The following is a 27,985-nucleotide window of genomic DNA, read 5'->3' as shown; positions in this document are numbered from 1 at the left end:
TTAAGGAACAGACTGGTTTCACAAGGAAAATTATTTTAGACTGTCTTCATATGGACAAATGTGCCCGCATCCCCTGGCTTAACTATATTATTCGAACATTTAATGATGTTTTTAACCTTACTGTGCGTGATAACCCTTTTTGTGTCTTAGATATACCGAAGAGTGAGCTTAAACATGAATTTTTGAGGGTTAGCATGGGGAAGCGTAACGCAGCTATTGCCCAGTTCTCTACACATGTTTTTTACGACAGATACACTAAGGAAGAAATGGGGCTTTCAGGATATCTTAAATTGGTCACTATCCGATCCCACCAATATGTATTGACAAGATTACGGATGGGGATTGTTCATTTGCTTGTCGCTTATCCTGTAATGAAGACCTATACTACTGCCCCCTGTCCGTGTGATGGGACCACAAAACAAAGTACGGAGCACTTTTTATTGTTATGCCCTCTTTATCTTCACCTCCGAAAAATATATCTGAAACCGCTTTTCAAAAAATATAATGTATCCACTATTGTATCGGCCATGGGGCTTTTATTTGGACTTGATTCACAGGACATCTGTTTTTTTACTGCTGTATTTATTTTAAAATCGATTTGTTTGAGGAAAAGCACCCTTTTTGATATGTGATTAACTTAATATTTGTTGTTTCCTCATGTTTTATCACTTATGTATGTATGTACTTTTATGATCATTAATCAATGATCGAATAAAGTTTTTTTTTTTTTAATTTGAAATATTGGAATAATTGAAAATTTGTTAAAAAAAACAGCCTTTTGTCTCAACGTTTTCACCTATAACTTCTTGTAATTTTGACAGCTCTTGGAAAGCAATATACCGTTACATCCGTTTGACCTTCCTGGTTGTGGGGATATATAGGACTTGTAGTTTCACCAAGAACCCGACGAACCCAGAGCCAAAAACTGAGCAGCAACTTGCAATGGTATTATATTATTTACTGGGTATAGAGCACTTATTCTTGGAAAATGTATACATGGAAAAATCGGTATGAAAGACACCTATGTATTTCTGAATTGGGTACAAATTATAGAGTTTAGAAACAGTATATATTTGCACATTTTCAAATTGGGAATACTCATACTAGCATGAGCATTATTGGTCATTTTTCAAAAAGATTATTTTTTACACAATGTCTTTCATTGGGAAGGGAGAAATGCATGACAACTCAATAGGTAATAACAGTTGATTTACAAATCTGAATTACCCTAACTCTCCCGATAAAAACGGTACCTCACTTGTGTGGGTCGGCCTTGTGCCTGTGACAGGAAACGGCGCAAAATGCAACGTGGTCACACCTCAATTTTGCAGTTAAAAATTGACCCTTTAATGGCAAAGTGCCTAGCTGTAGTTTTTGCACCCTGGCTCTGCCGGCACCTAGGGAAACCTAGCAAACCTATACATTTTCGAAAACTACACACCCAGGGAAATTCAGGATGGGGTGACTCGACTGCCTCCCACCAGGTTCTGTTACCCAGAATCCCTGCAAAGCTAAGAAATTGACAAAAAAAACGCATTTTCCTCACATTTCTGTGGAGCAAAGTTCTGGAATCTGCGTGGATCAACAAATTTCCACCCACCCAGCGTTCCCCCAGGTCTCCCGTAAAAAATGGTACCTCACTTGCCTGGGTCTGCCTAGTGCCTGCGACCGGAAACATTGCAAAACGCAACGTGGTCGCACCGCAATTTCGCAGTAAAAATGCGCCCTTTTTTGTCAAAGAGCCTACCTTTTGTTTTTGAACCCTAGCTCTGCGGGCACCTAGGGAAACCTAGCAAACCTATACATTTTTGAAAAGTAGACACCCTGGGGAATTCAGGATGGGGTGACTCGACTGCCAACCACCAGGTTCTGTTACCCAGAATCCCTTGCAAAGCTAAGAAATTGACAAAAAAATGCATTTTCCTCACATTTCTGTGGGGGAAAGTTCTGGAATCTGCGTGGATCAACAAATTTCCATCCACCCAGCGTTCCCCCAAGTCTCTCGGAAAAAATGTTACCTCACTTTCGTAGGTCTGCCTAGTGCCTGCGACAGGAAACAGCTCAAAACGAAACGTGATCGCACCTCAATTTCGCAGTGAAAACGTGCCCTTTTTGGCAACGAGCCTACCTTTAGTTTTTGAAACCTAGCTCTGCCGGCACCTAGGGAAACCTATACATTTTTTAAAACTAGACACCCAGGGGAATTCAGGATGGGGTAACTAGACTGCCTACCACCAGGTTCTGTTACCCAGAATCCCTTGCAAAGCTAAGAAATTGACAAAAAAACGCATTTTCCTCATATTTCTGTGGTGGAAAGTTCTGGAATCTGCGTGGATCAACAAATTTCCACCCACCCAGCGTTCCCCTGGGTCTCCCGAAAAAAATGGTACCTCACTTGCCTGGGTCTGCCTAGCGTCTGCGACAGGAAACAGCGCAAAACGCAACGTGGTCGCACCTCAATTTCGCAGTGAAATCGTGCCCTTTTTTGGCAAAGAGCCTACCTTTTGTTTTTGAACCCTAGCTCTGCCGGCACCTAGGGAAACCTAGCAAACCTATACATTTTTGAAACCTAGACACACAGGGGAATTCAGGATGGGGTGACTCGACTGCCTACCACCAGGTTCTGTTACCCAGAATCCCTTGCAAAGCTAAGAAATTGACAAAAAAACGCATTTTCCTCACATTTCTGTGGTGGAAAGTTCTGGAATCTGCGTGGATCAACAAATTTCCACACACCCAGCGTTCCCCTGGGTTTCACGAAAAAAATGGTACCTCACTTGCCTGGGTCTGCCTAGTGTCTGCGACAGGAAACAGCGCAAAACGCAACGTGGTCGCACCTCAATTTCGCAGTGAAATCGTGCCCTTTTTTGGCAAAGAGCCTACCTTTTGTTTTTGAACCCTAGCTCTGCCGGCACCTAGGGAAACCTAGCAAACCTATACATTTTTGAAAACTAGACACACAGGGGAATTGAGGATGGGGTGACTCGACTGCCTACCACCAGGTTCTGTTATCCAGAATCCCTTGCAAAGCTAACAAATTGACAAAAAAACGCATTTTCATCACAATTCTGTGGTGGAAAGTTCTGGAATCTGCGTGGATCTACAAATTTCCACCCACCCAGCGTTCCCCCGGGTCTCCCAAAAAAAAAGGTACCTCACTTGCCTGGGTTTGCCTAGTGCCTGCGACAGGAAACAGCGCAAAACGCAACGTGGTCACACCTCAATTTCGCAGTGAAATCGTGCCCTTTTTTGGCAAAGAGCCTACCTTTTGTTTTTGAACCCTAGCTCTGCCGGCACCTAGGGAAACCTAGCAAACCTATACATTTTTGAAAACTAGACACCCAGGGGAATTCAGGATGGGGTAACACGACTGCCTACCACCAGGTACTGTTACCCAGAATCCCTTGCAAAGCTAAGAAATTGACCAAAAAAACGCATGTTCCTCACATTTCTGTGGTGGAAAGTTCTGGAATCTGCGTGGATCAACAAATTTCCACCCACCCAGGGTTACCCCCGGTCTCCCGAAAAAAATGGTACCTCACTTGCCTGGGTCTGCCTAGTGCCTGCGACAGGAAACAGCGCAAAACGCAACATGGTCGCACCGCAATTTCGCAGTGAAAATGTGCCCTTTTTTGGCAAAGAGCCTATCTTTCGTTTTTGAACCCTAGCTCTGCCAGCACCTAGGGAAACCTAGCAAACCTATACATTTTTAAAAACTAGACACCCAGGGGAATTTAGGAAGGGGTGACTCGACTGCCTACCACCAGGTTCTGTTACCCAGAATCCCTTGCAAAACTAAGAAGTTGACAAAAAAACTTATTTTCCTCACATTTCTGTGGTGGAAAGTTCTGTAATCTGCGTGGATCAACAAATTTCCACACACCCAGGGTTCCCCCCGGTCTCCCGAAAAAAATGGTACCTCACTTGCCTGGGTCTGCCTAGTGCCTGCGACAGGAAACAGCGCAAAACGCAACATGGTCGCACCGCAATTTCGCAGTGAAATCGTGCCCTTTTTTGGCAAAGAGCCTACCTTTTGTTTTTGAACCCTAGCTCTGCCGGCACCTAGGGAAACCTAGCAAACCTATACATTTTTGAAAACTAGACACACAGGGGAATTGAGGATGGGGTGACTCGACTGCCTACCACCAGGTTCTGTTATCCAGAATCCCTTGCAAAGCTAAGAAATTGACAAAAAAACGCATTTTCATCACAATTCTGTGGTGGAAGTTCTGGAATCTGCGTGGATCTACAAATTTCCACCCACCCAGCGTTCCCCCGGGTCTCCCAAAAAAAAGGTACCTCACTTGCCTGGGTCTGCCTAGTGCCTGCGACAGGAAAGAGCGCAAAACGCAACGTGGTCGCACCTCAATTTCGCAGTGAAATCGTGCCCTTTTTTGGCAAAGAGCCTACCTTTTGTTTTTGAACCCTAGCTCTGCCGGCACCTAGGGAAACCTAGCAAACCTATACATTTTTGAAAACTAGACACCCAGGGGAATTCAGGATGGGGTGACTCGACTGCCTACCACCAGGTACTGTTACCCAGAATCCCTTGCAAAGCTAAGAAATTGACAAAAAAAACGCATTTTCCTCACATTTCTGTGGTGGAAAGTTCTGGAATCTGCATGGATCAACAAATTTCCACCCACCCAGCGTTCCCCTGGGTCTCCCGAAAAAAATGGTACCTCACTTGCCTGGGTCTGCCTAGCGTCTGCGACAGGAAACAGCGCAAAACGCAACGTGGTCGCACCTCAATTTCGCAGTGAAATCGTGCCCTTTTTTGGCAAAGAGCCTACCTTTTGTTTTTGAACCCTAGCTCTGCCGGCACCTAGGGAAACCTAGCAAACCTATACATTTTTGAAACCTAGACACACAGGGGAATTCAGGATGGGGTGACTCGACTGCCTACCACCAGGTTCTGTTACCCAGAATCCCTTGCAAAGCTAAGAAATTGACAAAAAAACGCATTTTCCTCACATTTCTGTGGTGGAAAGTTCTGGAATCTGCGTGGATCAACAAATTTCCACACACCCAGCGTTCCCCTGGGTTTCACGAAAAAAATGGTACCTCACTTGCCTGGGTCTGCCTAGTGTCTGCGACAGGAAACAGCGCAAAACGCAACGTGGTCGCACCTCAATTTCGCAGTGAAATCGTGCCCTTTTTTGGCAAAGAGCCTACCTTTTGTTTTTGAACCCTAGCTCTGCCGGCACCTAGGGAAACCTAGCAAACCTATACATTTTTGAAAACTAGACACACAGGGGAATTGAGGATGGGGTGACTCGACTGCCTACCACCAGGTTCTGTTATCCAGAATCCCTTGCAAAGCTAACAAATTGACAAAAAAACGCATTTTCATCACAATTCTGTGGTGGAAAGTTCTGGAATCTGCGTGGATCTACAAATTTCCACCCACCCAGCGTTCCCCCGGGTCTCCCAAAAAAAAAGGTACCTCACTTGCCTGGGTTTGCCTAGTGCCTGCGACAGGAAACAGCGCAAAACGCAACGTGGTCACACCTCAATTTCGCAGTGAAATCGTGCCCTTTTTTGGCAAAGAGCCTACCTTTTGTTTTTGAACCCTAGCTCTGCCGGCACCTAGGGAAACCTAGCAAACCTATACATTTTTGAAAACTAGACACCCAGGGGAATTCAGGATGGGGTAACACGACTGCCTACCACCAGGTACTGTTACCCAGAATCCCTTGCAAAGCTAAGAAATTGACCAAAAAAACGCATGTTCCTCACATTTCTGTGGTGGAAAGTTCTGGAATCTGCGTGGATCAACAAATTTCCACCCACCCAGGGTTACCCCCGGTCTCCCGAAAAAAATGGTACCTCACTTGCCTGGGTCTGCCTAGTGCCTGCGACAGGAAACAGCGCAAAACGCAACATGGTCGCACCGCAATTTCGCAGTGAAAATGTGCCCTTTTTTGGCAAAGAGCCTATCTTTCGTTTTTGAACCCTAGCTCTGCCAGCACCTAGGGAAACCTAGCAAACCTATACATTTTTAAAAACTAGACACCCAGGGGAATTTAGGAAGGGGTGACTCGACTGCCTACCACCAGGTTCTGTTACCCAGAATCCCTTGCAAAACTAAGAAGTTGACAAAAAAACGCATTTTCCTCACATTTCTGTGGTGGAAAGTTCTGTAATCTGCGTGGATCAACAAATTTCCACACACCCAGGGTTCCCCCCGGTCTCCCGAAAAAAATGGTACCTCACTTGCCTGGGTCTGCCTAGTGCCTGCGACAGGAAACAGCGCAAAACGCAACATGGTCGCACCGCAATTTCGCAGTGAAATCGTGCCCTTTTTTGGCAAAGAGCCTACCTTTTGTTTTTGAACCCTAGCTCTGCCGGCACCTAGGGAAACCTAGCAAACCTATACATTTTTGAAAACTAGACACACAGGGGAATTGAGGATGGGGTGACTCGACTGCCTACCACCAGGTTCTGTTATCCAGAATCCCTTGCAAAGCTAAGAAATTGACAAAAAAACGCATTTTCATCACAATTCTGTGGTGGAAGTTCTGGAATCTGCGTGGATCTACAAATTTCCACCCACCCAGCGTTCCCCCGGGTCTCCCAAAAAAAAGGTACCTCACTTGCCTGGGTCTGCCTAGTGCCTGCGACAGGAAAGAGCGCAAAACGCAACGTGGTCGCACCTCAATTTCGCAGTGAAATCGTGCCCTTTTTTGGCAAAGAGCCTACCTTTTGTTTTTGAACCCTAGCTCTGCCGGCACCTAGGGAAACCTAGCAAACCTATACATTTTTGAAAACTAGACACCCAGGGGAATTCAGGATGGGGTGACTCGACTGCCTACCACCAGGTACTGTTACCCAGAATCCCTTGCAAAGCTAAGAAATTGACAAAAAAAACGCATTTTCCTCACATTTCTGTGGTGGAAAGTTCTGGAATCTGCATGGATCAACAAATTTCCACCCACCCAGGGTTTCCCCGGGTCTCCCGAAAAAAATGGTACCTCACTTGCCTGGGTCTGCCTAGTGCCTGCGACAGTAAACAGCGCAAAACGCAACATGATCGCACCGCAATTTCGTAGTGAAAATGTGCCCTTTTTTGGCAAAGAGCCTACCTTTTGTTTTTGAACCCTAGCTCTGCCAGCACCTAGGGAAACCTAGCAAACCTATACATTTTTAAAAACTAGACACCCAGGGGAATTCAGGAAGGGGTGACTCGACTGCCTACCACCAGGTTCTGTTACCCAGAATCCCTTGCAAAGCTAAGAAATTGAAAAAAAAAATTATTTTCCTCACATTTCTGTGGTGGCAAGTTCTGGAATCTGTGTGGATCAACAAATTTCCACCCACCCAGCGTTCCCCCGGGTCTCCCAAAAAAATGGTAACTCACTTGCCTGGGTCTGCCTAGTGCCTGCGACAGGAAACAGCGCAAAACGCAACGTGGTCGCAACTCAATTTCGCAGTGAAATCGTGCCCTTTTTTGGCAAAGAGCCTACCTTTTGTTTATGAACCCTAGCTCTGCCGGCACCTAGGGAAACCTAGCAAACCTATACATTTTTGAAAACTAGACACCCAGGGGAATTCAGGATGGGGTGACTCGACTGCCTAACACCAGGTTCTCTTACCCAGAATCCCTTACAAACCTCATTTTTTGCTGAACAAAAACGTTTTTATCACACCTTTATGTGTGGGAATGAGTGGCACCACTGGGCTCACACAAATTTCCTCCCGCCCAGTGTCCCCCAGGTCTCCCGATAAAAATGGTACCTCACTTGCGTGGGTGGCTCAAGGACCCGCGACAGGCAAGGGCCCCAAACCTCAGGAGGCGACATCAAAATAACCTATCACTAACCAACCTGGTTTTGCAAGGGGGTTCCCATGAGTTTTTGGCCCGGGGCTCGGCGGCAATGTAGGGAAACCTACCTAACCCACACATTTCTGGAAACTAGACACCCGGGGGAGTCCAGCGAGGTATGACATGCATGGGTCCCCCAAGGTTTGCCTACCCAGAATTCCCTGCAAACCTTAAAATTAGGTTAAAAAAACACTTTTTCATACATTTTTGCGTGGGATCTCCGTGCCGGCACAAATGTCCTACAGCCCAGTGTTCCCCTTGTTCTCCAGAGTAAAATGATACCTCACTTGTGTGGGTGCCCCAAAGCAGAACAGGCTAAAAATGAATTTTTAAAAATTGTAGTGTTTGGGATTGACAAATTAAGCACCTCACCTTAGTCACAGGCCTTTGGCCCACCCACACAAATGAGGTATCATTTTACTCGGGAGAACAAGGGGAACACTGGGCGGTAGGACATTTGTGGTTAGTGTTTGGTTATTTTGATGTTGCCTCCTTAGGTTTGGGGCCCTTGCCTGTCGCGGGTCCTTAGGCCACCCACGTAAGTGAGGTACCATTTTTATCGGGAGACCTGGGGGAACACTGGGTGGGAGGAAATTTGTGTGAGTCCAGTGGTGCCACGCATTTCCACACAAAAATGTGTGAAAAAATGAGGTTTGCAAGGGATTCTGGGTAAGAGAACGTTTTGGGATCCACACAAGCCATAGCTCCTTGAAAGCCCCCGGGTGTCTACTTTGTAGAAATGTGTGGGTTTGGTAGGTTTCCCTAGATGGCCGTCTAGCATGGGGCCAAAAACCCAGATGTCCCCGCTAGCAAAGGCTGGAGGTTTTGACATAGGCGACTTCAACATTGACTCTGTCAAACCCACCAGCTTTTTTTACCTAAATTTAAGGTTTGCAAGGAATTCTGGGTAGGAAAACATTGGGGGACCCACGCATGCCATACCTTTCTGGACTCCCCCGGGTGTCTAGTTTTCAGAACTGTTTTGGTTTGGTAGTTTCACAAGTTTGCCGCCGAGCCCCGGGCCAAAAACTCAGGTGCCCCCCCAAAAAAGAAGGTAGTTTTGCTATAGGTTATTTTAAATTCTCCACCGTACGATTTGGGCCTTTTCCTGTTGCAGCCATTATGCCTACCCACGCAAGTGAGGTGAGGTACCATTTATTCCAGGAGACCTGGGGGAACGCGGGGTGGGTGGAAATTTGTTGATCCACGCAGATTCCAGAACTTTCCACCACAGAAATGTGAGGAAAATGTGTTTTGTTTTGTCAATTTTTAAGGTTTGCAAGGGATTCTGGGTAACAGAACCTGGTGGGAGGCAGTCGTGTCATCCCATCCTGAATTCCCCTGGGGCAAATTTTGATTTTGATTTTTAATAAAAATTTGCCTAAATAATCCCTGGCGTCTAGTGGGCTTTTTGCCCCCCCGGCGGGGCAGATTGGGGGTAATGCCCCCATATGCCCCCCAGGGGGGTCAGAAAGACCACTAGACGCCAGGGAGTTTTTGGGGCAAATTTGCCTAAAAAAATCCCTGGTGTCTAGTGGGCTTTTTGCCCCCCAGGGGGGGCCGATTGGAGGCTACTGCCCCATCAGCCCCATGGGGGGCAGGAAGGCTGTTATTTTTGTGGGGGAGGGGGTGGGGCCATAGGCATGCCCGTTTTGGGCAGCCCATCCAAATTCAAATTTGCCCGCAAAAAAATCCCTGGCGTCTAGTGGGCTTTTTGCCCCCCCCCGGCGGGGCAGATTGGGGGTAATGCCCCCATATGCCCCCCAGGGGATCAGAAAGACCACTAGATGCCAGGGAGTTTTTTGGGAAAATTTTAATTAGGGTGGAGTCTGCCCAAAACGGGCATGCCAATGCCCCAACTTAATAAAAATGTGCCCAAAAAAATCCCTGGTGTCTGTAATGGTGGTGGGGGCATTGGCTTGCCCGTTTCGGGCAGCCCCCACCCTAAAAAAAAGTGCACACAAAAAAATCCCTGGTGCATAGTAGGCTTTCTGCCCCCGGTGGGGCAAATTGGGGGCTACTGCCCCATCTGTCCCCCAGGGGTGGGCAGATAATCTGTAATGGTGGCGGGGATTGGGGGCATTGGCGTGCCCATTGCGGGCAGCCCCCACCCTAAAAAAAAGTGCACAAAAAAAATCCCTGGTGCATAGTGGGCTTTCTGCCCCCCCGGGGGGTAAATTGGGGTCTACTGCCCCCATCTGTCCCCCAGGGGGGGCAGAAAGTCTGTAATGGTGGCGGGGTGGGGGCATTGGCATGCCCATTTCGGGCAGCCCCCACCCTAAAAAACAAGTGCACACAAAAAAATCCCTGGTGCATAGTGGGCTTTCTGCCCCCGGGGAGGGCAGATTGGGGGCTACTGCCCCCATCTGTCCCCCGGGGGGCAGAAAGTCTGTAATGGTGGTGGGGGGGTGGGGGCATTGGCGTGCCAGTTTCGGGCAGCCCCCACCCTAAAAAAAGTGCACAAAATAAAATCCCTGGTGCATAGTGGGCTTTCTGCCCCCCCGGGGGGGGCAAATTGGGGGCTACTGCTCCCATTTGCCCCCCAGGGGGGGCAGAAAGGCTGTAATGGTGCCGGGGGGGTGGGGCCATTGGCGCGCCCATTTCGGGCAGCCCCCACCCTAAAAAAAGTGCCACCAAAAAAATTCCCTGGTGTATAGTGGGCTCAGATTGGGGTGCTATAGCCCCCATCTGTCCCCCGGGGGGCAGAAAGTCTGTAATGTTGGTAGGGGGTGGGAGCATTGGCGTGCCAGTTTCGGGCAGCCCCCACCCTAAAAAAAAGTGCACAAAATAAAATCCCTGGTGCATAGTGGGCTTTCTGCCCCCCCGGGGGGGCAAATTGGGGGCTACTGCTACCATTTGCCCCCCAGGGGGGGCAGAAAGGCTGTAATGGTGCCAGGGGGGTGGGGGCATTGGCGCGCCCATTTCGGGCAGCCCCCACCCTAAAAAAAGTGCCACCAAAAAAATTCCCTGGTGTATAGTGGGCTTTCTGCCCCCCCCCGGGGGGGCAGATTGGGGTGCTATTGCCCCATCTGCCCCCCAGGGGGGGGCAGAAAGACTAAATACTATGCATTTATTTATGGGGGGAGTGAAGGCCCTTGCCCAAGGGGCCGCTCCCCCCTCCCTGGTGTCTAGTGGGTGGATCCCTGCTTGGGGATCGCCCTCCTGGGGCGATCCCCAAGCAGGGATCCACTCCGGAGGGGTACCATTGGAAGGGGGAGATTCTCCACTTTCCAATGATACCTCTCCCGTCTTTCTACGTGCTCCGGGGGCTGGGATAGCCCACTGAGCATGTAGAAAGTGAAACTGAAATGAGCCTAAAGGCTCATTTTAGTTTCGGTTTGTGTGCAATGACGACAGCGCGACGTTCGCGCTGATCGTCATTGAACAGAAACCAGGGAGGGGGCCTCGGGAGCTGGGGAAGCTCTTCCCCAGCTCCCAAGGTCAGAGGGGAAAAGGAAATCCCTCTGCTGTCTGCAGCAGAAGGATTTCGTGCCCCTGGCCTCATGACGGAATGGTTCCGTCATCAGCACAGGAGCACCGATGCTTATGACGGAACCATTCCGTCATGAGCATGGAAGGGGTTAATTCGAACTGATCGGTCGGTGTGTGGGGAATTGACTCTGGGATTACTATGGGTGTTGTCAACTCTATTTCATTCTCTGCCACACTTAAATGGAACCCCACAGCGTCTGGCGCTTTAATTAGCACCAGAGGTAGCAGGTTTAAGTCTGGGCGGGTAGCTACATTAGGACCACCATAAGAATTATCTAATGTTTGCATTACAAGTTGACTGGGAACCAGGTTAGAAGCAGCAGGCGATGGACCTCCTATTGAGATGTCCATGGCTTTCAGTCATTCATTATCATCCAAGCCTGAAAGAACGTTGAATCTATTGTGAATAGGAATGCACTGTGATTGATTTTGATGGCAAAATGGGTTTCTCCAATTGGGAAGACTCAAGTAGTTTCTTCGAGGGGGATAAAAGAACCCTAGCGGTACAATATTAATCCCAACAGGATCTATGATGTGATTTGCACCTTTCTTCAAGATTTCATTTACTAGCAGTGGTGAGCCAAATGTCATAACTATACAATCTCCTGTTAACATTTTTTCTCTTGGTCCCACCCACTGAACTCTTCTAACCATCTTAAACTCGTGGAATAACTGTCTATTCAAGCCTACCCTAGTACTCAACCAATGTAGCGATTTATTTTTGAGCGACATCCATGATTCCTTTTCAACTGTGTGCTTTTTTGGTATGTTACCCAAAATAATAATGTAGGGAGTGGATTCCGGGGGGAGATCTAAGTGGGGATCTACAGCAAGTGGATTTCCAGAAAAGAGTGTGTTTGGGTGGACTTGTTGTTGCACATGATCGGAAGAGGTTACTAGCGCCCGAGATGCAACAACCAGGGGACTTGTGGGCCTGCTGTTACAATCATTAGCTGGAATGGAAAACAAATGCTGTGCCCATTTATCTTTATTTGCGATAGGTCTATTATCGTTGGAGGCTCTGTTATCTACCGCATTGGCATCCGCCTATTTACAGTGGCCAGAGTTGGTGAAAAATGTGGGTTCCCTACAAGGATTTTAGCATGTGTACTTGTTTCATCGCAACCTTTCAAGTTTTGGGTCACTACTGCTGGTTGATCTAACTTAATACCGGGGAGATCCTCTATGTTGGTCAGTCTGGATAACTGATCCAGCCTGACCCTCACATAGAGATCTAATCGCTCTACTAGAGATACCAGATTCTTAATGTCAGTTTGCATTGTAGGGCTACTATTAGATACATTCTTTCAAATTGATTGGCCTTTATTCTGCCCTGGTCAATTTTTCCTGTGCGGGGTACATTTCGCTGTTTTTTTTAAATTGGGCGGGGGGTGGATAACAACTTGAGCTATATCTTTGTCTTTCACAATGCTTTGACTTTCATGAGGGCAATGATTTTTTGACTTTTTTTGGGGCGGTTGCGCTGGAGAGTCACTTACAACTGATAGAATCTCGTCAGGGCTCGATTGAATACAACCATTAGGTTGATTTTCCACAAATTTCCCTAGGTCTCATTCATCTTTTTCATCTTGGTGTGCAGAATCCTGACTTAACCTAGAGGTAGTCCCTTCAATTGACTCTTCAACTGATAGAATCTGTTTATCCAACACTACTATCGCCCCAGTTAAATAACTCAATAAGGTTTGCTGAGAGTCAACACTCATCTTATTGCCCCTAGAGGGTTTGGGGCTTGTTAATTTCCTTTTTCCCATGATAGAGGCCAAAATTACCCTACCTCCTAACAGATACAAGAATTACTAGGTTCCACAAAACACGTTTTACTAAGAACAAATATATAAGGTCAAAAAACAAAAGCCAAGGGAATGGGCCCGGCCCGGCCACATACGTTCACAGACAAGCAAGGATGGGGCCGCCCTTGGTCCGGGCTTCGCCCGCGCGTGTCCCGCACTCAATTTTCAAGCCCCGGGGGCGGGTGACCTGCTGCACGCCTCTCGCAAGACCGTGCTGCCCTCTGGAAATCGAAGTCCAGGGCAGCACGCGGTCCGCGGGATGGAAGGTGTGCCAGGCAAAAGGCATGCAGCAGTCCCCACAGCAGTCACGAGCCCCCCGCAACAAGGGAGAGACAGAGGGAAATCCAACGACAACAAAGTCAGGTGGGCCACCAGGAGCGGAGAAAAAGTTCCAACAAGAGCGTCCCGCGCCGCGGGAGTCCATGCTCAGGTTTCAAGCCCCGGGGGCGGGAGACCAGCTGCACGCCTCTCGCGAGACCGCGCTGCCCTCTGGGAATCGAAGTCCAGGGGAGCGCACGGTCTGCGGGATGGAAGGTGCGCCAGGCAAAAGGCACGCAGCAGTCCCCACAGCAGTCACGAGCCCCCCGCAACAAGGGAGAGACAAAGGAAAATCCAACGACGACAGAGTCCGGTGGTCCACCAGGTGCGAAGAAAAAGTTCCAAAAAGAGCGTTTTACAGTCAACAAAAATATGGTTTGATAAAAGGCAAAAAAAATCACAGGAGACCCTGCAGTAATGGCACATTTTCAAAAGCCCATATGTGAGGTCAGTCTACATTAGCCGAGGTTGTGAGATTGTGAGTTGTAAAGTAGAGCTTGTGTCAGTAAAACCTGAAACTAATTTTACAGGGGCCATCTCCTATCACAGCCAAAGTAGTCCCAAATACAAACAAGGGTATTTGAAGGCCAGAGTGTATAAATCCAATAATGACATTATTTTTTTTCCAAAGATCAGCATGTGCATAGGCCAGCGTCTACTTCTTTAGTGTGCAAAGAAGTAAATGAATTACTAAAATATTGAAAGAGAACCTTCCACTTAACTAAATAAAGTAGCTGGAAGGACTTTTCCTTCAGTGGTTAGGCCTCTGGTCCTCATCAATAAGTACCCAGAAATTAGGAAAACATATGACTGGCCACTATCCCTCACGAAAGCCACACAAATGCCCCCTACAAAGGTTATTCAATAGGAGGTTACTTGACAGACTGAATGGACGAACTTGGATCCAAACATCATTAGCAACACTACTATTTTCTTAGATTGGGAGATTCATACACTGTCAGTGAGGTACTCCCTGTCCCCAAGATGCACCCTATTGAAAAGTCACCTTTGCGTGTCATCCACAGTTTGCGGGATTTTCATCACATGTAGGCAGTCCACAGTGCCCACATTCAGCATCATCACAAAAATTGACTAAGGGTCACCAAGAGAATATGTTTTATTAAGGTGGTACCCTTGCCAAAGTAAAAAACCCGTAGGTTGGCTGTCACCCCACAAGGAGTAATGGGCCTGGGTAACTCAAAAGTACCACCTTATTAAAACGTATTATCTTGGTAACCCTTAGTCATTTTTAGATCACCGCACGCACTTTTTCACTACTCACTTAGGACTTCCCCTGCACATCTGCATACACCATACAGCCGTTCGCAGAAGATCTCCGACAAAGTGACCCTTCGAGGGACCTGTGGGGCATTGCAGCGCCGGCCCAAGGAGGAGAAACTGCCTGATGATGAAGCATGACATCCTTCGGGGTGTGTGAGGGCAACAAGGAACAAGACTTGTTCTTCCCTGACACCAGTGACATTCCGCACACCTCCCTAGGAACAGTACCCCTTGTTCTTTAAACTTACTTTTAATTCTTGGAGCACGGGCACTGGACATTTAATCTCATCCTGGTCCCCCCCTTCTATTTTTTGACATATATACTAAAGCATATACAAGAGGTCTTGAATGCTCGACCTAAAAATCAGCCCCTTAGTCATATATTTTCTCTTTACAAATTTCAGATATGCACTGATGCCCTCTATTACTCACTTTCTCCAAATATGATGGAATGGAGTTAGAATAAATAGTAAATTAACCTAGTCCAACAACAGTTGGATAAGGGGTTGAACAGTAAATTAAACTAGCCCTACAATAGTTGGAAAATGAGTTAGAACAGTAAATTAACTTGGACCTAAAATAGCTGGACATGGGTTTACTGAATTTAGGACTATAAAATCGTTTACATTATATTTAAGGCCATATTCCTATATAGTAGCTTGTTAGCAGTAGATGTTTATGAGTCTATGCTATTCTGGTATATGTTTGCTTCAGTCTACGATGTCAAATAAAATGATATACAATTATTCAACACTTTCTCGAACGTTCTATATACGCTGACAGAACTTTGCAGAATGCACGTTAAATTGTAGAATGATACAGTGAAGGGGCCACCAAGAAAAAATTAAAATATAAGCAATGTTATTTAAAAAAATAGAAGCACAACACATTCAAATATTTTTTCTGCTGCAAGTGCATAATCATGAAAATTAATCATGAACTCTTAAGCATCACTCATAATCTGAGGGGTCAAATCGAAACATTAAACAACTGAATGACAAAATGAAGGGATTTGATAACATTGCGGAGACTGCAAGTCAAGACCAATTGGTGTTGCTGTGTGAATGGCCGTGTCAGATAAAACAATGGTCTATAAGGTGCAAACCCTATTTCTGACATCACCTAGCAATCCCCATCATTGTTTTAAGTACGCGTTTGCCGTACGACACAAATGAACACACTGAAATAGTCAAAGACATTTAGAACCTTATTAAACAAATACAGTGCCATAACACGATAAAAAAGTTAGCAGGAAAACAACATTTACAACGTGGATATAACAACGCGTTGATATTACAAAGCGGTTGTTACAACGCAACTACCATTACATCGTAATGCCATTACAATGCATATGCTTTTACCACGCATGCCTTTACAACACATTTTGTTGTAAAGGCATGAATGGTAAAGGCATATGCGTTTTACATGCAAGTATAAGGTAAGTATATGGTTTAGGGTGGGTTTGGGTTTTGGGGTCTAGGGGCATAGGGGCATAGGTTTTGGGGTGCCAGGGGTAATTTTAGGGTTCAGGGTGTGTTTGGGTTTTGGGGTGCAAGAGTTACTTATGGGGTTCAAAGTATGTCTGGGTTTTGGGGTGCCAGGGTTAATTTTAGGGGTCAGGGTGGATTTTGGTTTTGGGGTGCCCAGTGTAATTTAAAGTTTTATGGTGGGTATGGGTTTTGCAGTAGCAAGGATAATTTTAAGTTTTAGGGTGAGTATTGGTTTTGGGGCGCAAGGCTTAATTTTTGGGTTCAGGGTGTGTTCTGGTTCTGGGGTGCCAGGGTTAATCTTGGGACTCAGGGTGTGTTTGGGTTTTGGGGTGCCATAGTTAATTTCAGGGTTCAGGGTGTGTTTGAGTTTGTTGGGTGCAAGGGTTATTTTGGGGTTCAGGGTGTTTCTGGGTTTTGGGGTGCCGGGGTTAGTTTTGGGGTTCAGGGTGTCTTAAGGGTTTGCGGTGCCAGGGTTAATTTTAGGGTTCAGGGTGTGTTTGGGTTTTGGGGTGCCAGGGTTAATTTTGGGGTTCAGGATGTGTTTGAGGTGCCAGGGCTAATTTTGGGGTTTTGGGTGTCTTTGGGTTTTGAGGAGCCAGGATTAATTTTAAGGGTCAGGGTGCATTTAGGTTTTGGGGTGCCAGGGTTAATTTTAGGGTTTAGGGTGTTTTTGGGTGCAAGGGTTAATTTTGGGGTTCAGGGTGTGTTTGGGGTCCAGGGTTAATTTTACGGTTCAGGATAGTTTTGGGGTGCAAGGGTTAATTTTAAGGTTCAGGGTGGGTTATTTTAGGGTGCATGATAGTTTTGGGTTTTGGTGTGCAAGGGTTGATTTTAGGGTGTGTTTGGGTTTTGGGGTGACAAGGTTAATTTTAGGTTTCAGGGTGTGTTTGGGTATTGGGGTGCCAGTGTTAATTTTAGGGCTCAGGGTGTGTTTTGGTTTAGAAGTGCAAGGGTTAATTTTGCAGTTCAAGGTGTATTTGGGTTTCGGGGTGCCAGGGTTAATTTAAGGTTTCAGTGTGGTTTGGCGTTTTGGGGTGTCAGGGGTAATTTTAGGATTTAGGGTGGGTTTGAATTGCCAAAAGTAATTTTAGGGTTTAGTGGGAATGGATTCCTGGGGTAATAAGAGTCATTTTGAAAATGTATGGGGGAATATGTATTGGGGTAGTAAAGGTAATTTAAGGGTTTTGGGGGTAAAAAAAAAAATATATATATATATATATATATATTCACAGAAAAAACCATAGGTTATAGACCATATATAGTTAGGAATTAGCATTTACAAAACCTTGAAAATTCACTGAAAAAACCATAGGTTATAGACCATATATAGTTAGGAATTAGCATTTAGAAAACCTTATTTTACTCACACAAAACCATTGAAATTCCATATATAGTTAGTTGCACTAACTATATATCGCGCACCCGCAATCCACTGCTGATGATGTCACATATTACATCATTCATGACATGGTCAGTGACATCACTGATGACATCACTGATGACATCTCAAATGACATCACTGATGACATCACTGATGACATCTCAAATGACATCACTGATGACATCATGACACACCAATACCAGTTACTACATACGCACTCACTGATTCCTACGTCTACACACACATTCACTCATTCACCCATACAATCACTCATACATACAGTCACTCATTATTACAACACTATCATATGCACTCATACACCTATGCAGACAGTCACACACTGCCACTCATCCATGGAGTTACTCACACACCAAGTCAGTCCTGTAAAGAATCAATCACACTTCCATTTCTTCATCTATACAGTTAAACACAGAACACCATACTTCAGTGACATCACTGATGACATCACTAATGACATCTGAAATGACATCACTGATGACATCTCAAATGACATCACTGATGACATCATGACACACCAATACCAGTTACTACATACGCACTCACTGATTCGTACGTCTACACACACATTCACTCATTCACCCATACAATTACTCATACATACAGTCAGTTATTATTAGAACACTATCATATGCACTCATACACCTAGTCAGTCCTGTGAAGAATCAATCACACTTCGATTTCCTCATCTATAGTTAAACACAGAACACCATACTTTTCACACATATACTAACACATACTTACTCTCTTATACAATCACTGATACAAGTACACATTGATATGCACAGAGTCACACACCTCCCAGCCAGCCACACACACACTCAGTCTTCCATACATCCACTCATTCTTCAATATGTAAAACGTATTTACACTTTACAAAAACACACAGACACTAGATGATGTCATCAGTGATGTCATTTGAGATGTCATCAGTGATGTCATCAGTGATGTCACTGACCATGTCATGAATGATGTAATATGTGACATCATCAGCAGTGGATTGCGGGTGCGCGATATATAGTTAGTGCAACTAACTATATATGGAATTTCAATGGTTTTGTGTGAGTAAAATAAGGTTTTCTAAATGCTAATTCCTAACTATATATGGTCTATAACCTATGGTTTTTTCAGTGAATTTTCAAGGTTTTGTAAATGCTAATTCCTAACTATATATGGTCTATAACCTATGTTTTTTTCTGTGAATTTCATTGGTTTTTTAACAGCTAATATCTGTAGCTGTAAAATGTATTCTTCTTTAAATCCAAAAATATATTTTATATGTTTATGAATAATTTTTTTTTTAAATATTTTTTTTTCTTCGTTCCCGCTTCGCGAATCGGGAAGCTTCCCGTTAGCTGACCTTGATGCCGCGAAATAGACCGCGAGCCGGTAAACGTTTCTTTACCGCAAGTGCCGCGTTAGAAAACAACATCGTGACGCCTCCCGTCCGCATGACGTTTCACGTTGTCGCGTGATACGTCATATGACGTGCTACGTTAGCGAACTGGTACGCGAAGCGAGTCGCAAAGCGCAGGTTTCTGGAAGCAAACCGGGAGGCCCTGCAAAGCGCTTAACGTAAACACAGCAAGTCATGTGACTTGGTAATAACACTTTTCATTGGTTCATTTCACTTTTGGTTTCCTAATGATGTAAGACTAGGTCATATAATCTAAAATGAACACTTTTGATTGGTTGAGAACTCTTGTTTTTCCCAAATGATGAAAATCCCTCCTTCTTTCCTCACTCTGACTTTCATCATTGTGAGAGAAAGACCCTTTGTGATCACTGAGCAATGGCTTCTTTAGTAGCTTCAGCTGGTGCTTCCCCACCACCTCCACCACATCCAAGGAAGAGTGGACCACCTGCTCAAGTTATAATTCAACAAGAAGAGGAAGAAGAGGAACAGGACGACGAGCACGAAGAGAGGCAGTTTTTGCCTGAGCAGCCCAGGACGTCTCACCGGAAAGAAAACTTCATTTGGCAATTTTTTAAAATTCCCAAAGGTCAGAAAAAAGTAAATGCAAGATACGTAACTTGCCTTATATGTCAAGATAGACTGTCCAGAGGAACCGAGAAAAAATACAGTTTCGGAAACTACACAATGCATCGCCATATGACTAGGTGGCATCCTAACAACTACAGTGCTGCACAGTTTCGGAACGACCTAGATAATCTCCCTATTATGGCCAGAAGATCTGTTGTACCGGAAGTCACGGGACCAGAGGGCAGGGAGATGGTGCCAAATATACAAATGAAATTTGGTGAAGTAAAACACATCTGCGTATTTTGCGATGGATTCATTTCCTACGGAGAAAGAAGCATCACTCTGATCAACAGAGCTATTGACTATCATATGCAAGTTTGTACGAAACGCCCAAAATAATAAATACTTCTTTTTTTGTTTTGTTGCTCCTGTTGAGCCCTTTACAATGAATCGTTTTCATTGCCCCCTCCAAGAAAAACCCAAAAAAATATAAAACTATTCAGAAAAATTCAAAAAAAGTAAAAAAATGTTCCGAAAAATAATAAAAAAAATATAAAACAACAAAAACAATAAAAAAAAAGTTCTTTTCAGAACTACCTCCCCGTTATTAAAAAATTGGTACAATATTTGGAACTGTGCCAACCTCTATTTCTCTTAGTTCGCTTCCCAGTTCGCTCGCCGGTACGCGAACCGGAAGCGAACCAAAAACAGTAAGTATAAGGGAAGGAAACAGACACTTATGTTAAAAGAAAGACAGCTATAGGGGAGTAAACTAGAGATACTATTACCCGTAATCCACTGCTGATGATGTCACATATTACATCATTCATGACATGCTCAGTGACATCATCAGCAGAGGATTGCGGGTTTTTTGGCAACGTGCCTTATCCACGGTTTAATAACGCTGCCTTTTGCTTTATATAAGTTTTCAAATTGTATGAAATATATACCAATAGGTCGTTATGAACCTTTAGGTAGTGCTTTTCTTCATGAGGTCTGGTCGCTTCCATACACATACAGATGTTTCAAAGATGATCAAGAAGTTTATCTGAATGGAGAGGAATGCACTGAGACGCCAGATCATTCACTAATGTGTAGGCACATACAGTTACACGGTTCATGCAACAAACACCGACCAAATATGGCTTGCGTGTTGCAAGGCACGCCAGTTCCTGCTATCATCCCCACGTTCAAGTTGTTGGAAAATGGTAGTTATTTGATGCTCAATAATGAAGATTGTTCTGAGTTAATTAAAAGTATTCCTTTTATCGTAACAGTAAGTGAACGGGTTATTTGCTGCAGAAATGTTCTATTTCCTCCCACACATGAACATAGGGAGTTTTCAATCTGGCCACAAATACCAACCTTGGGACAGATTTCAACGGCATGGCAAGAATAAGAGCTCTTTTGTCTCAGAGAGAGGTGGCCTTGAGTTCGGCCCGTGAAACTTTCGTGCTTCACATAGCGAACACCCGTACAGAGGTGCAGACCCTTTTCAATTCAGATTTGCCTTTCAATTTCAGCAAGATGGTTCCGACTATCTTTAACGCATCCTCCACAAAGGCCCTGGCGCACTTTTTTAAAGTTGTTACCAGTGGTCTCGTGACTTCATTTGAGAAAATCTTTGGAGTCATCCCTGCTTCCTTTCATTCTATTTTCTCCACTCTGGTTCGTGGATTGGCATTTTTACTTGCATTACCAGCGGACGCTCTTGTGCTTTTTTACATTTTTAAATATGGATGTCCCTCCTATGCAACCTCCCACCCTGCAGCTGCTGACACTGTTCCGCAATCGCATGCTAGAATATTATGGCACAATGCCGTTGGCGATATTAAGCACGGCATATGGATTATCTTTTCGATTCTCCTACTTCACCTGTGTCCAGCCTGTATTTCACTGCCTGACCTGTGATTTCGATTGGGCCATTGATTTGTGTCTCTGCGGACCGGTTTCTCCTGACGTCGACTTTAATCAGCTGATGACTCCTATCATTACTCACGAGTTGGTTTGTCCTGGCGAAAGGATTATGGCTGTGGCATTGATGCATGGACTACTTGGTCCCTGGAATTTACTGGCGGCAGCACAGTCTTTCTTGGAACAGAGCTTTCTTGAAAACCCACCGAGCTGTCCTCTGATGGTGATAGAGGATCCGGTGCTGGGAGAGCACGTATGTTCTTTTCCGCTTTTAAATTGGATGGCTGAACTGTTTTCGGATGAAGACGGTGACTTCCTATTGGAGGCTGTTGCAGCTTATTTTGCATACACAGTTATGTCATAGACCTTTTTCATGTTTGATATGCTGAGTACTAGCATTTCATTGACAATTCATTGACTTATTTGTCAAGTTTTTATTATTTACCTTGCCTATTGGCTTAAGACTCGATAAAGTACTTGGCTGTTTTATTTTTCTTTAGCATTAAATTTTCCTAGTTTTTAATGCTTTACCTTGCGGACCGTCCACATATAAACTTGCAATCTGCTCTCATGAGATGGCACTTCTATTATCTTATTCAGTTCGTTTCCGGATCATGGGGAGGTGTCATCTAGGTCCTGGATATCTTTACACCGTGTTAAGTTAGCATGGGCTCATTACCGGTTTAAACGCCATTTTTCCTTTTTTGCAACTTCTGCACACGACACTTAGTTGTTGCTTTAGCTTTCCACCTAGTAGTTCATCGTGGTTTACATGAGAATAATATGTTATTGCTCTACTATCTGCTTTGCTTGTTAAACTATATCTGTACAGCGAGTGCTAAAGTTTCAAGAACAACACGATACAGAATTGTTATGAGGTCTGATCTCCACGACTTCATACTCATAACATAAGTGCAACTTCTGCCAATTCTGGGCATGAGGCGGGTTTTATATTGCTTTGCCGAACACACATACACAACAGTTGATGCGGTTCACATGAAGAGAGAGCTGGTGTATGCTGATGTGATTCCTTCAAATCTAAGACACTAAAGTATGGGCACGCCCTAAACCAACACAAAGAGACCTTCTTAGCAAATAATATAATATGTGTATTAGGGAGGGTGAGATATAAGCAGCCGCGGGCCGTGGAGGGAGTTACGGTGAGGCAGGGAGGCGGGGAGGGGGAGAAGCAGGGTGGAGCCCTCTCTACCTTGCCCCTCCCCCTCCCCGCCTCCCTGCCCCACCGTAACTCCCTCCACGGCCCGCGGCTGCTTATAAGTGTTGCTAACTCTTATTCATTTACAGCATGTTAACATACTGTCACCATTCGCTTTTTATGTACTAGTAACTATGCTGGTAATTTTGCTACTGATAATATGTGTACTTGTATTCTCCACCCTGCTTCTCCCCCTCCCCGCCTCCCTGCCTCACCGTAACTCCCTCCACGGCCTGCGGCTGCTTATAAGTGTTGCTAACTCTTATTCATTTACAGCATGTTAACATACTATCACCATTCGCTTTTTATGTACTAGTAACTATGCTGGTAATTTTGCTACTGATAATATGTGTACTTGTATTATCTAAGATACTACGCCTGAGAAGACGGCATTAGTAAATAAACATTTCAAATACACATGTGTTCTTCTTAACTCCATGTTCTGGTTTCTAAGAAATATAGAACGACCGACTGTTCATGAGTTCCACGTATCCTGAGGTACTATAAGTTCATATTCTGGATTGTCTAAACATTGAGAGTTTGTTATATCCAATGTGACACTGTACTTAGCTTACTAAGGAGTTTTTGATTACTAACGTGAGTTTTGGGACACCCTAATTCGCCGAGGTTCCAATCCTCTGTCCACAGTTCTGTGTGAGAACAGAAACCCTGCGACAGGGGCACCCCCGACCCTTGCTGGAGCTTCATCACACTTGCGATACAACTCCAGCAATGCGCCACCTTTACGGCACAGATACATCACGCATCTGTGCTGTTTTTGCCCCATGATGCGCCGCATTGTAAATGCAGCACACCATAGGTGACGGAACAGCGGCACAGAATGACTAACACATCCCTGGTGATGCGCCAGTCATCATAAATGTATCCCTATGCTTCTTATCTTGTTAGAGATGAACCGCCATATGTATCATCAAAGTTTTTTGCATTTCCTAAATAGCGAACTTTAAGGAATAAATAGCGATTCTTTACCATTCCTAGTTTGCGATTAGCTATTTGCTAATTACAAATTACCCATTCATTTCCTTCATTTCCATAGGGCGGTTGGACTCACTTTTAGCTCGAACGGCTGAATGGATTTCCACGAAACTTGGCAAAATTGTAGGGACTGGTAGCCCGATGTGTCTTTGCTATGTCTCAAGATATATGCTCCAGTGGTTTTTACGAAAATTAACTTTGAAAAATATATATTGGGCTACATTGGCCTATATATATGTTGGAGCCCAAATGTAGCCCAATGTAGCCCAATGAAGCCCAATGTAGCCCAATGTAGCCCAAAGATGGCCGCCAGACACACAAAAAAACAAATGTAGCCCAAATATCAGCCAGATGTAGCCCAACTATAGCCCAGTGACAGAATGACCAATCAGCTTCGCAAACCTCCGTTACGCGAAGCGGAGCGCTGTTACAGATATATATCTTTTTTTGAACGTTAATTTCTCAAAATCCACTGGAGCACATATATTGAGACCTAGCAAAGGCACATCGGGCTACCAGTCCCTAATATTTTGCCAAGTTTCGTGCAAATCCATTCAGCCGTTCGATTATTATTATTATTATTTTTTTTTGCCCCGCGGGGCCCTTTTAAAACCTCCACATCAAACCTAGGGGGTCAGCGAGGATCTACTATGCCCCCTTATAGTTATTTCCCCCTTTGTTTTGACCTCCTCTTGTCTCTCGATCCTACCGAGAGACAAGATGGCGGCCGCTACGGACTTTTTGGAATGTTGACAGACGCCGGAGAACCAATCAGCTTCGCTTCACAAAGCTCCGTTGCGCGAAAAGTACGCGTCCTGGGACGCTGCCAGGTCCGCTGTTACAGATATATATCTTTTTTTAAACGTTAATTTCTCAAAATCCACTGGAGCACATATATTGAGACCTACAAAAGGCACATCGGGCTACCAGTCCCTACAATTTTGCCAAGTTTCGTGCAAATCCATTCAGCCGTTCGGGCTAAAAGTGAGGCCAACCGCCCTATGGAAAACTCAATGTTAAAAACACGTTTTGGGACCCCCCTTTTTTCTCGGCCCCCCCCTTGACGAACCCCCCCAAAATTTTCAAGGGCTGCTCAGAAACAAAATGTGCCATTTTCCTGAAAATTTCAGCCAATTCCGTCCACAAACGCCAAAGTTATTAGACATAGAATTTTCAAAAATCCCATAGAGAAAAAATCCTAACTATATATACCTACTGGCGACCGCCAGTAGGTAATATATATATGAATATATATGTAAAATATATATACATACATACATATATATATTTATATATCTATATATTTACTAACCTTAACAACTTTTAACAAGTATATGCCTTTACCATGCATTCATTTGCCTTGTAATGGCATGCGTGGTAAAGGCATATGTGCGGTAAAAGTATGCGTTGTAATGGCAACGCGTTGCGTTGTAAAAAACCACGTTGTATTGCCATGCGTAGTATCGCCATATATTCAAGGTAGCAGGCTAAAGGTATATACAAATGTAAAATATGTAAAAAATGCAAAAAGGCAGGAATATTTAAGATAGTGCTAAGAAGGCAAATGCATCCATGGTAGATGACCTAGGGGTGTCTGTCTGCGCAGTGAGTAATCAAATGAAGCAGCAGAAAGAGGAAGTAGTAATGTTAGGGGTAAAAGATAGAGTTTGGGGTCGAGGGGCAGATCTTTCTCTCTCCTGGGCCCCTCCTTGTGGAATAAACTCCAGCTGATACTCAGATACATCAAGGCTACACCTGAGTTTCGGAAAAAGCTCAAGACCTGGCTGTTTTCTAATTCCTAGGTCTCCCCTCGCATTCCCCCACTGAAAGCTCTTTCTGCACTAGCGCCAGGACACTCCTTGGAGTAACAGTTGCGCTCTACACATACATTACATAGACATGGTTTAACATCTAGTTAATCAGCAGAAACAATTACTTTCAATCAGGTCTTCACTACTGAATGATTAGTCATCCTGATCTACCACACCTTATAATAGCATAACTACTGACATTTTATAAATCGATACAAAACACAAATGTGGCGACTTTACGCCTTTCCAAGAGCACTTACCAAGATGTAAAAGGTACGAAAAATTTCCTATTAATATATCAGCTCTCAGGATACTGCTCTCAAGGTCAACGGTCACAAACTCTGACTCAAGATCCTAAAAGTGAAGCAAGTAAAATAGTATTTGTTAGTTGTTAGTAAATGTTGCACAATTGCAGCGGAGTTTGAAGCTCTAGACACTGTCAAGGTAGTTCATGATTTTACGTGCGTTTGGGTCTGCATCTTAATAGTAGTCTCTCCTATACAATCGAGTTACTTAACGTTACTCCTAAACCACACTATACTCTTTAAGTGTAATGTTGTGTCTGGATGTAGGTGCAGCGCAAAATGACAGATAAAGACCGCCACACTCATGCAACCTGCACATAGTTCTGGTAAATCTAACTGCACACCCACATAGTCTCCAGTGATCCACATGAGTTTTCCATGATATTCATTACTTGCAGCTTTGATCTTCCCATAGTTATTAGCTGTTTTTGTGTTAACATTTACTGCAGCGGCGGATCCTTGCCATGGCGGAGGAGCGTCACCCCACTGCTCTACGAGAAGTTTAAAAAAGTAAAATAAAATTATAATAACACATTATCAATTTATCTTTCCGTCCTGCTTACGTGCGGGGTGCAGCTGTTCTAGTCAGAGCAGGGGCCAAGGGGAGTAATCAGGGCAGAGTTTTCCACCAACCCCAAAGAACATGATATGATATAAGAGAATAGGAAGTATGTCAATGCTGAGCCATCTAAGGATCACAACACAATCTTCATCCATTTTGCTGCTCCTTTTATTTGAAAAAAATCCCCAAAATGGCTGAGAATATTAAAGAAAACGCCCACAGTTTCAACCAAGAGGAACTGAAGGTTACTGGGCAGGAGGTCTCTGAAGAAATATCCTCAGTTATATAGGGGGACCTGACGCCCACCTCAGTAATGCAGTATGGATTGAGACCTAGCAAGACATTACATGGGCAGCAGTGCAGTGGGCCTTCACACAAAAGAACCAGGAGGTACCACAAACTGGATCCTCAGCGCTAGATAAGGCTGAAGGATAGATTTGCAGATCGTATCCTCCCAGGCCGCAAAACAGTACGCCAGGCTCTCACCACTACAGAGGAGAGTCGTGAGAACAGCTTGACCCAACCTCTATGCTGAGCTGGCGGTACCTATGCAGCAGCAAGGAGCTAAGTTATACTGTATAAAAAAATGATTACTTTATTTTTGGATTGCAACTTTGTGCCATCATGTCTCATGTTTAATTTGTCTTTTATGTTCATGTTCTCTTTCTTATATGTTGTGCTCTAAAATACGTTCTCGAACTAATGTTAATTTAGAAATATGCAATGGTATTTTTCTTATTCGTTGTAGAATATATTAACACACAAACTGGCAATTGATGAATGATCAATGTTTTGTATAAAGTAATATGTCACCATTGACATATGGATGAATGAATGACTTGATAATGCTGTCTGTGCATAATTATGTATCATAATTCTGTCACATGAGACACACGTTGCAGACATTGTGGAACACACGTCTTTACATTTGACAAAGTGGCACACATAAAATGGTCATTGTCAAGTAATGTTCATAAAATTTACACTTGGAAATATCCTCTATTACATGCCCAGATAATATCCACATATGCTGCACCAAGCAGCCATCATCTCACCTTCAAATCATCCGCATGATCCACTGTGTCATCATAAGAGAATGTAAGAGTGGCATTGTTTTAGTAAATCAAGGCATTCCACATACTATGATGGTATTTCTGTTTGAATATCATAGTCAATCATTAATGTTTCTATGATTGGCTATGTACTTCAGCTTCACCTTTGGTAACCTTTCGCATTTCATGTCCCCAAATGATCACTCCGTTCAATGAATAAGTCCATCATGACAGTCCGACACACTAGAACTGTCACATGGGGCGACCGCAGTTTCCATGTATCAACGGCCAAACTTTGGAACTCTCTTGAACCTGACGTTAGGTCTGCCCCCACTCTGACCACTTTCAGAAGAAAAATATAGACATGGCTCTTCAACCAATAAACTCTCTTCTCCTCCCCCCTCATTTTGCTTCATCCACAGCGCCGAGACGCGCTCGGGCAATTGTTTGCGCTCTATAAATTACATAAATAAATAAATAATAACCAAAGTCATCCACTGTTAAATGTGGCATCTGAAAACTTTAACTG

At 44.5% G+C, this 27,985-nt stretch overlaps 1 protein-coding gene across 2 annotated transcripts in view; it reads right to left on the bottom strand.

Annotated features, from left to right (window-relative positions):
• CYB5R4 (cytochrome b5 reductase 4) overlaps positions 1 to 27,985 on the bottom strand; it is a 1,195,924-nt gene that overhangs the window by 587,774 nt on the left and 580,165 nt on the right. For both annotated transcript variants that reach the window (XM_078648153.1, XM_078648152.1), the window contains exon 8: positions 25,798 to 25,891. In XM_078648153.1, the coding sequence (XP_078504279.1) occupies positions 25,798 to 25,891 (94 nt within the window). The remainder of the gene's footprint in view (positions 1 to 25,797; positions 25,892 to 27,985) is intronic.

The sequence above is a fragment of the Lissotriton helveticus genome, chromosome 6 (assembly GCF_964261635.1).
Source record: "Lissotriton helveticus chromosome 6, aLisHel1.1, whole genome shotgun sequence".
Classification (NCBI taxonomy): Eukaryota; Metazoa; Chordata; class Amphibia; order Caudata; family Salamandridae; genus Lissotriton; species Lissotriton helveticus.
The sequence above is the reverse complement of the archived record's forward strand: the minus strand, read 5'-3'. Positions and strand labels throughout refer to the sequence as shown.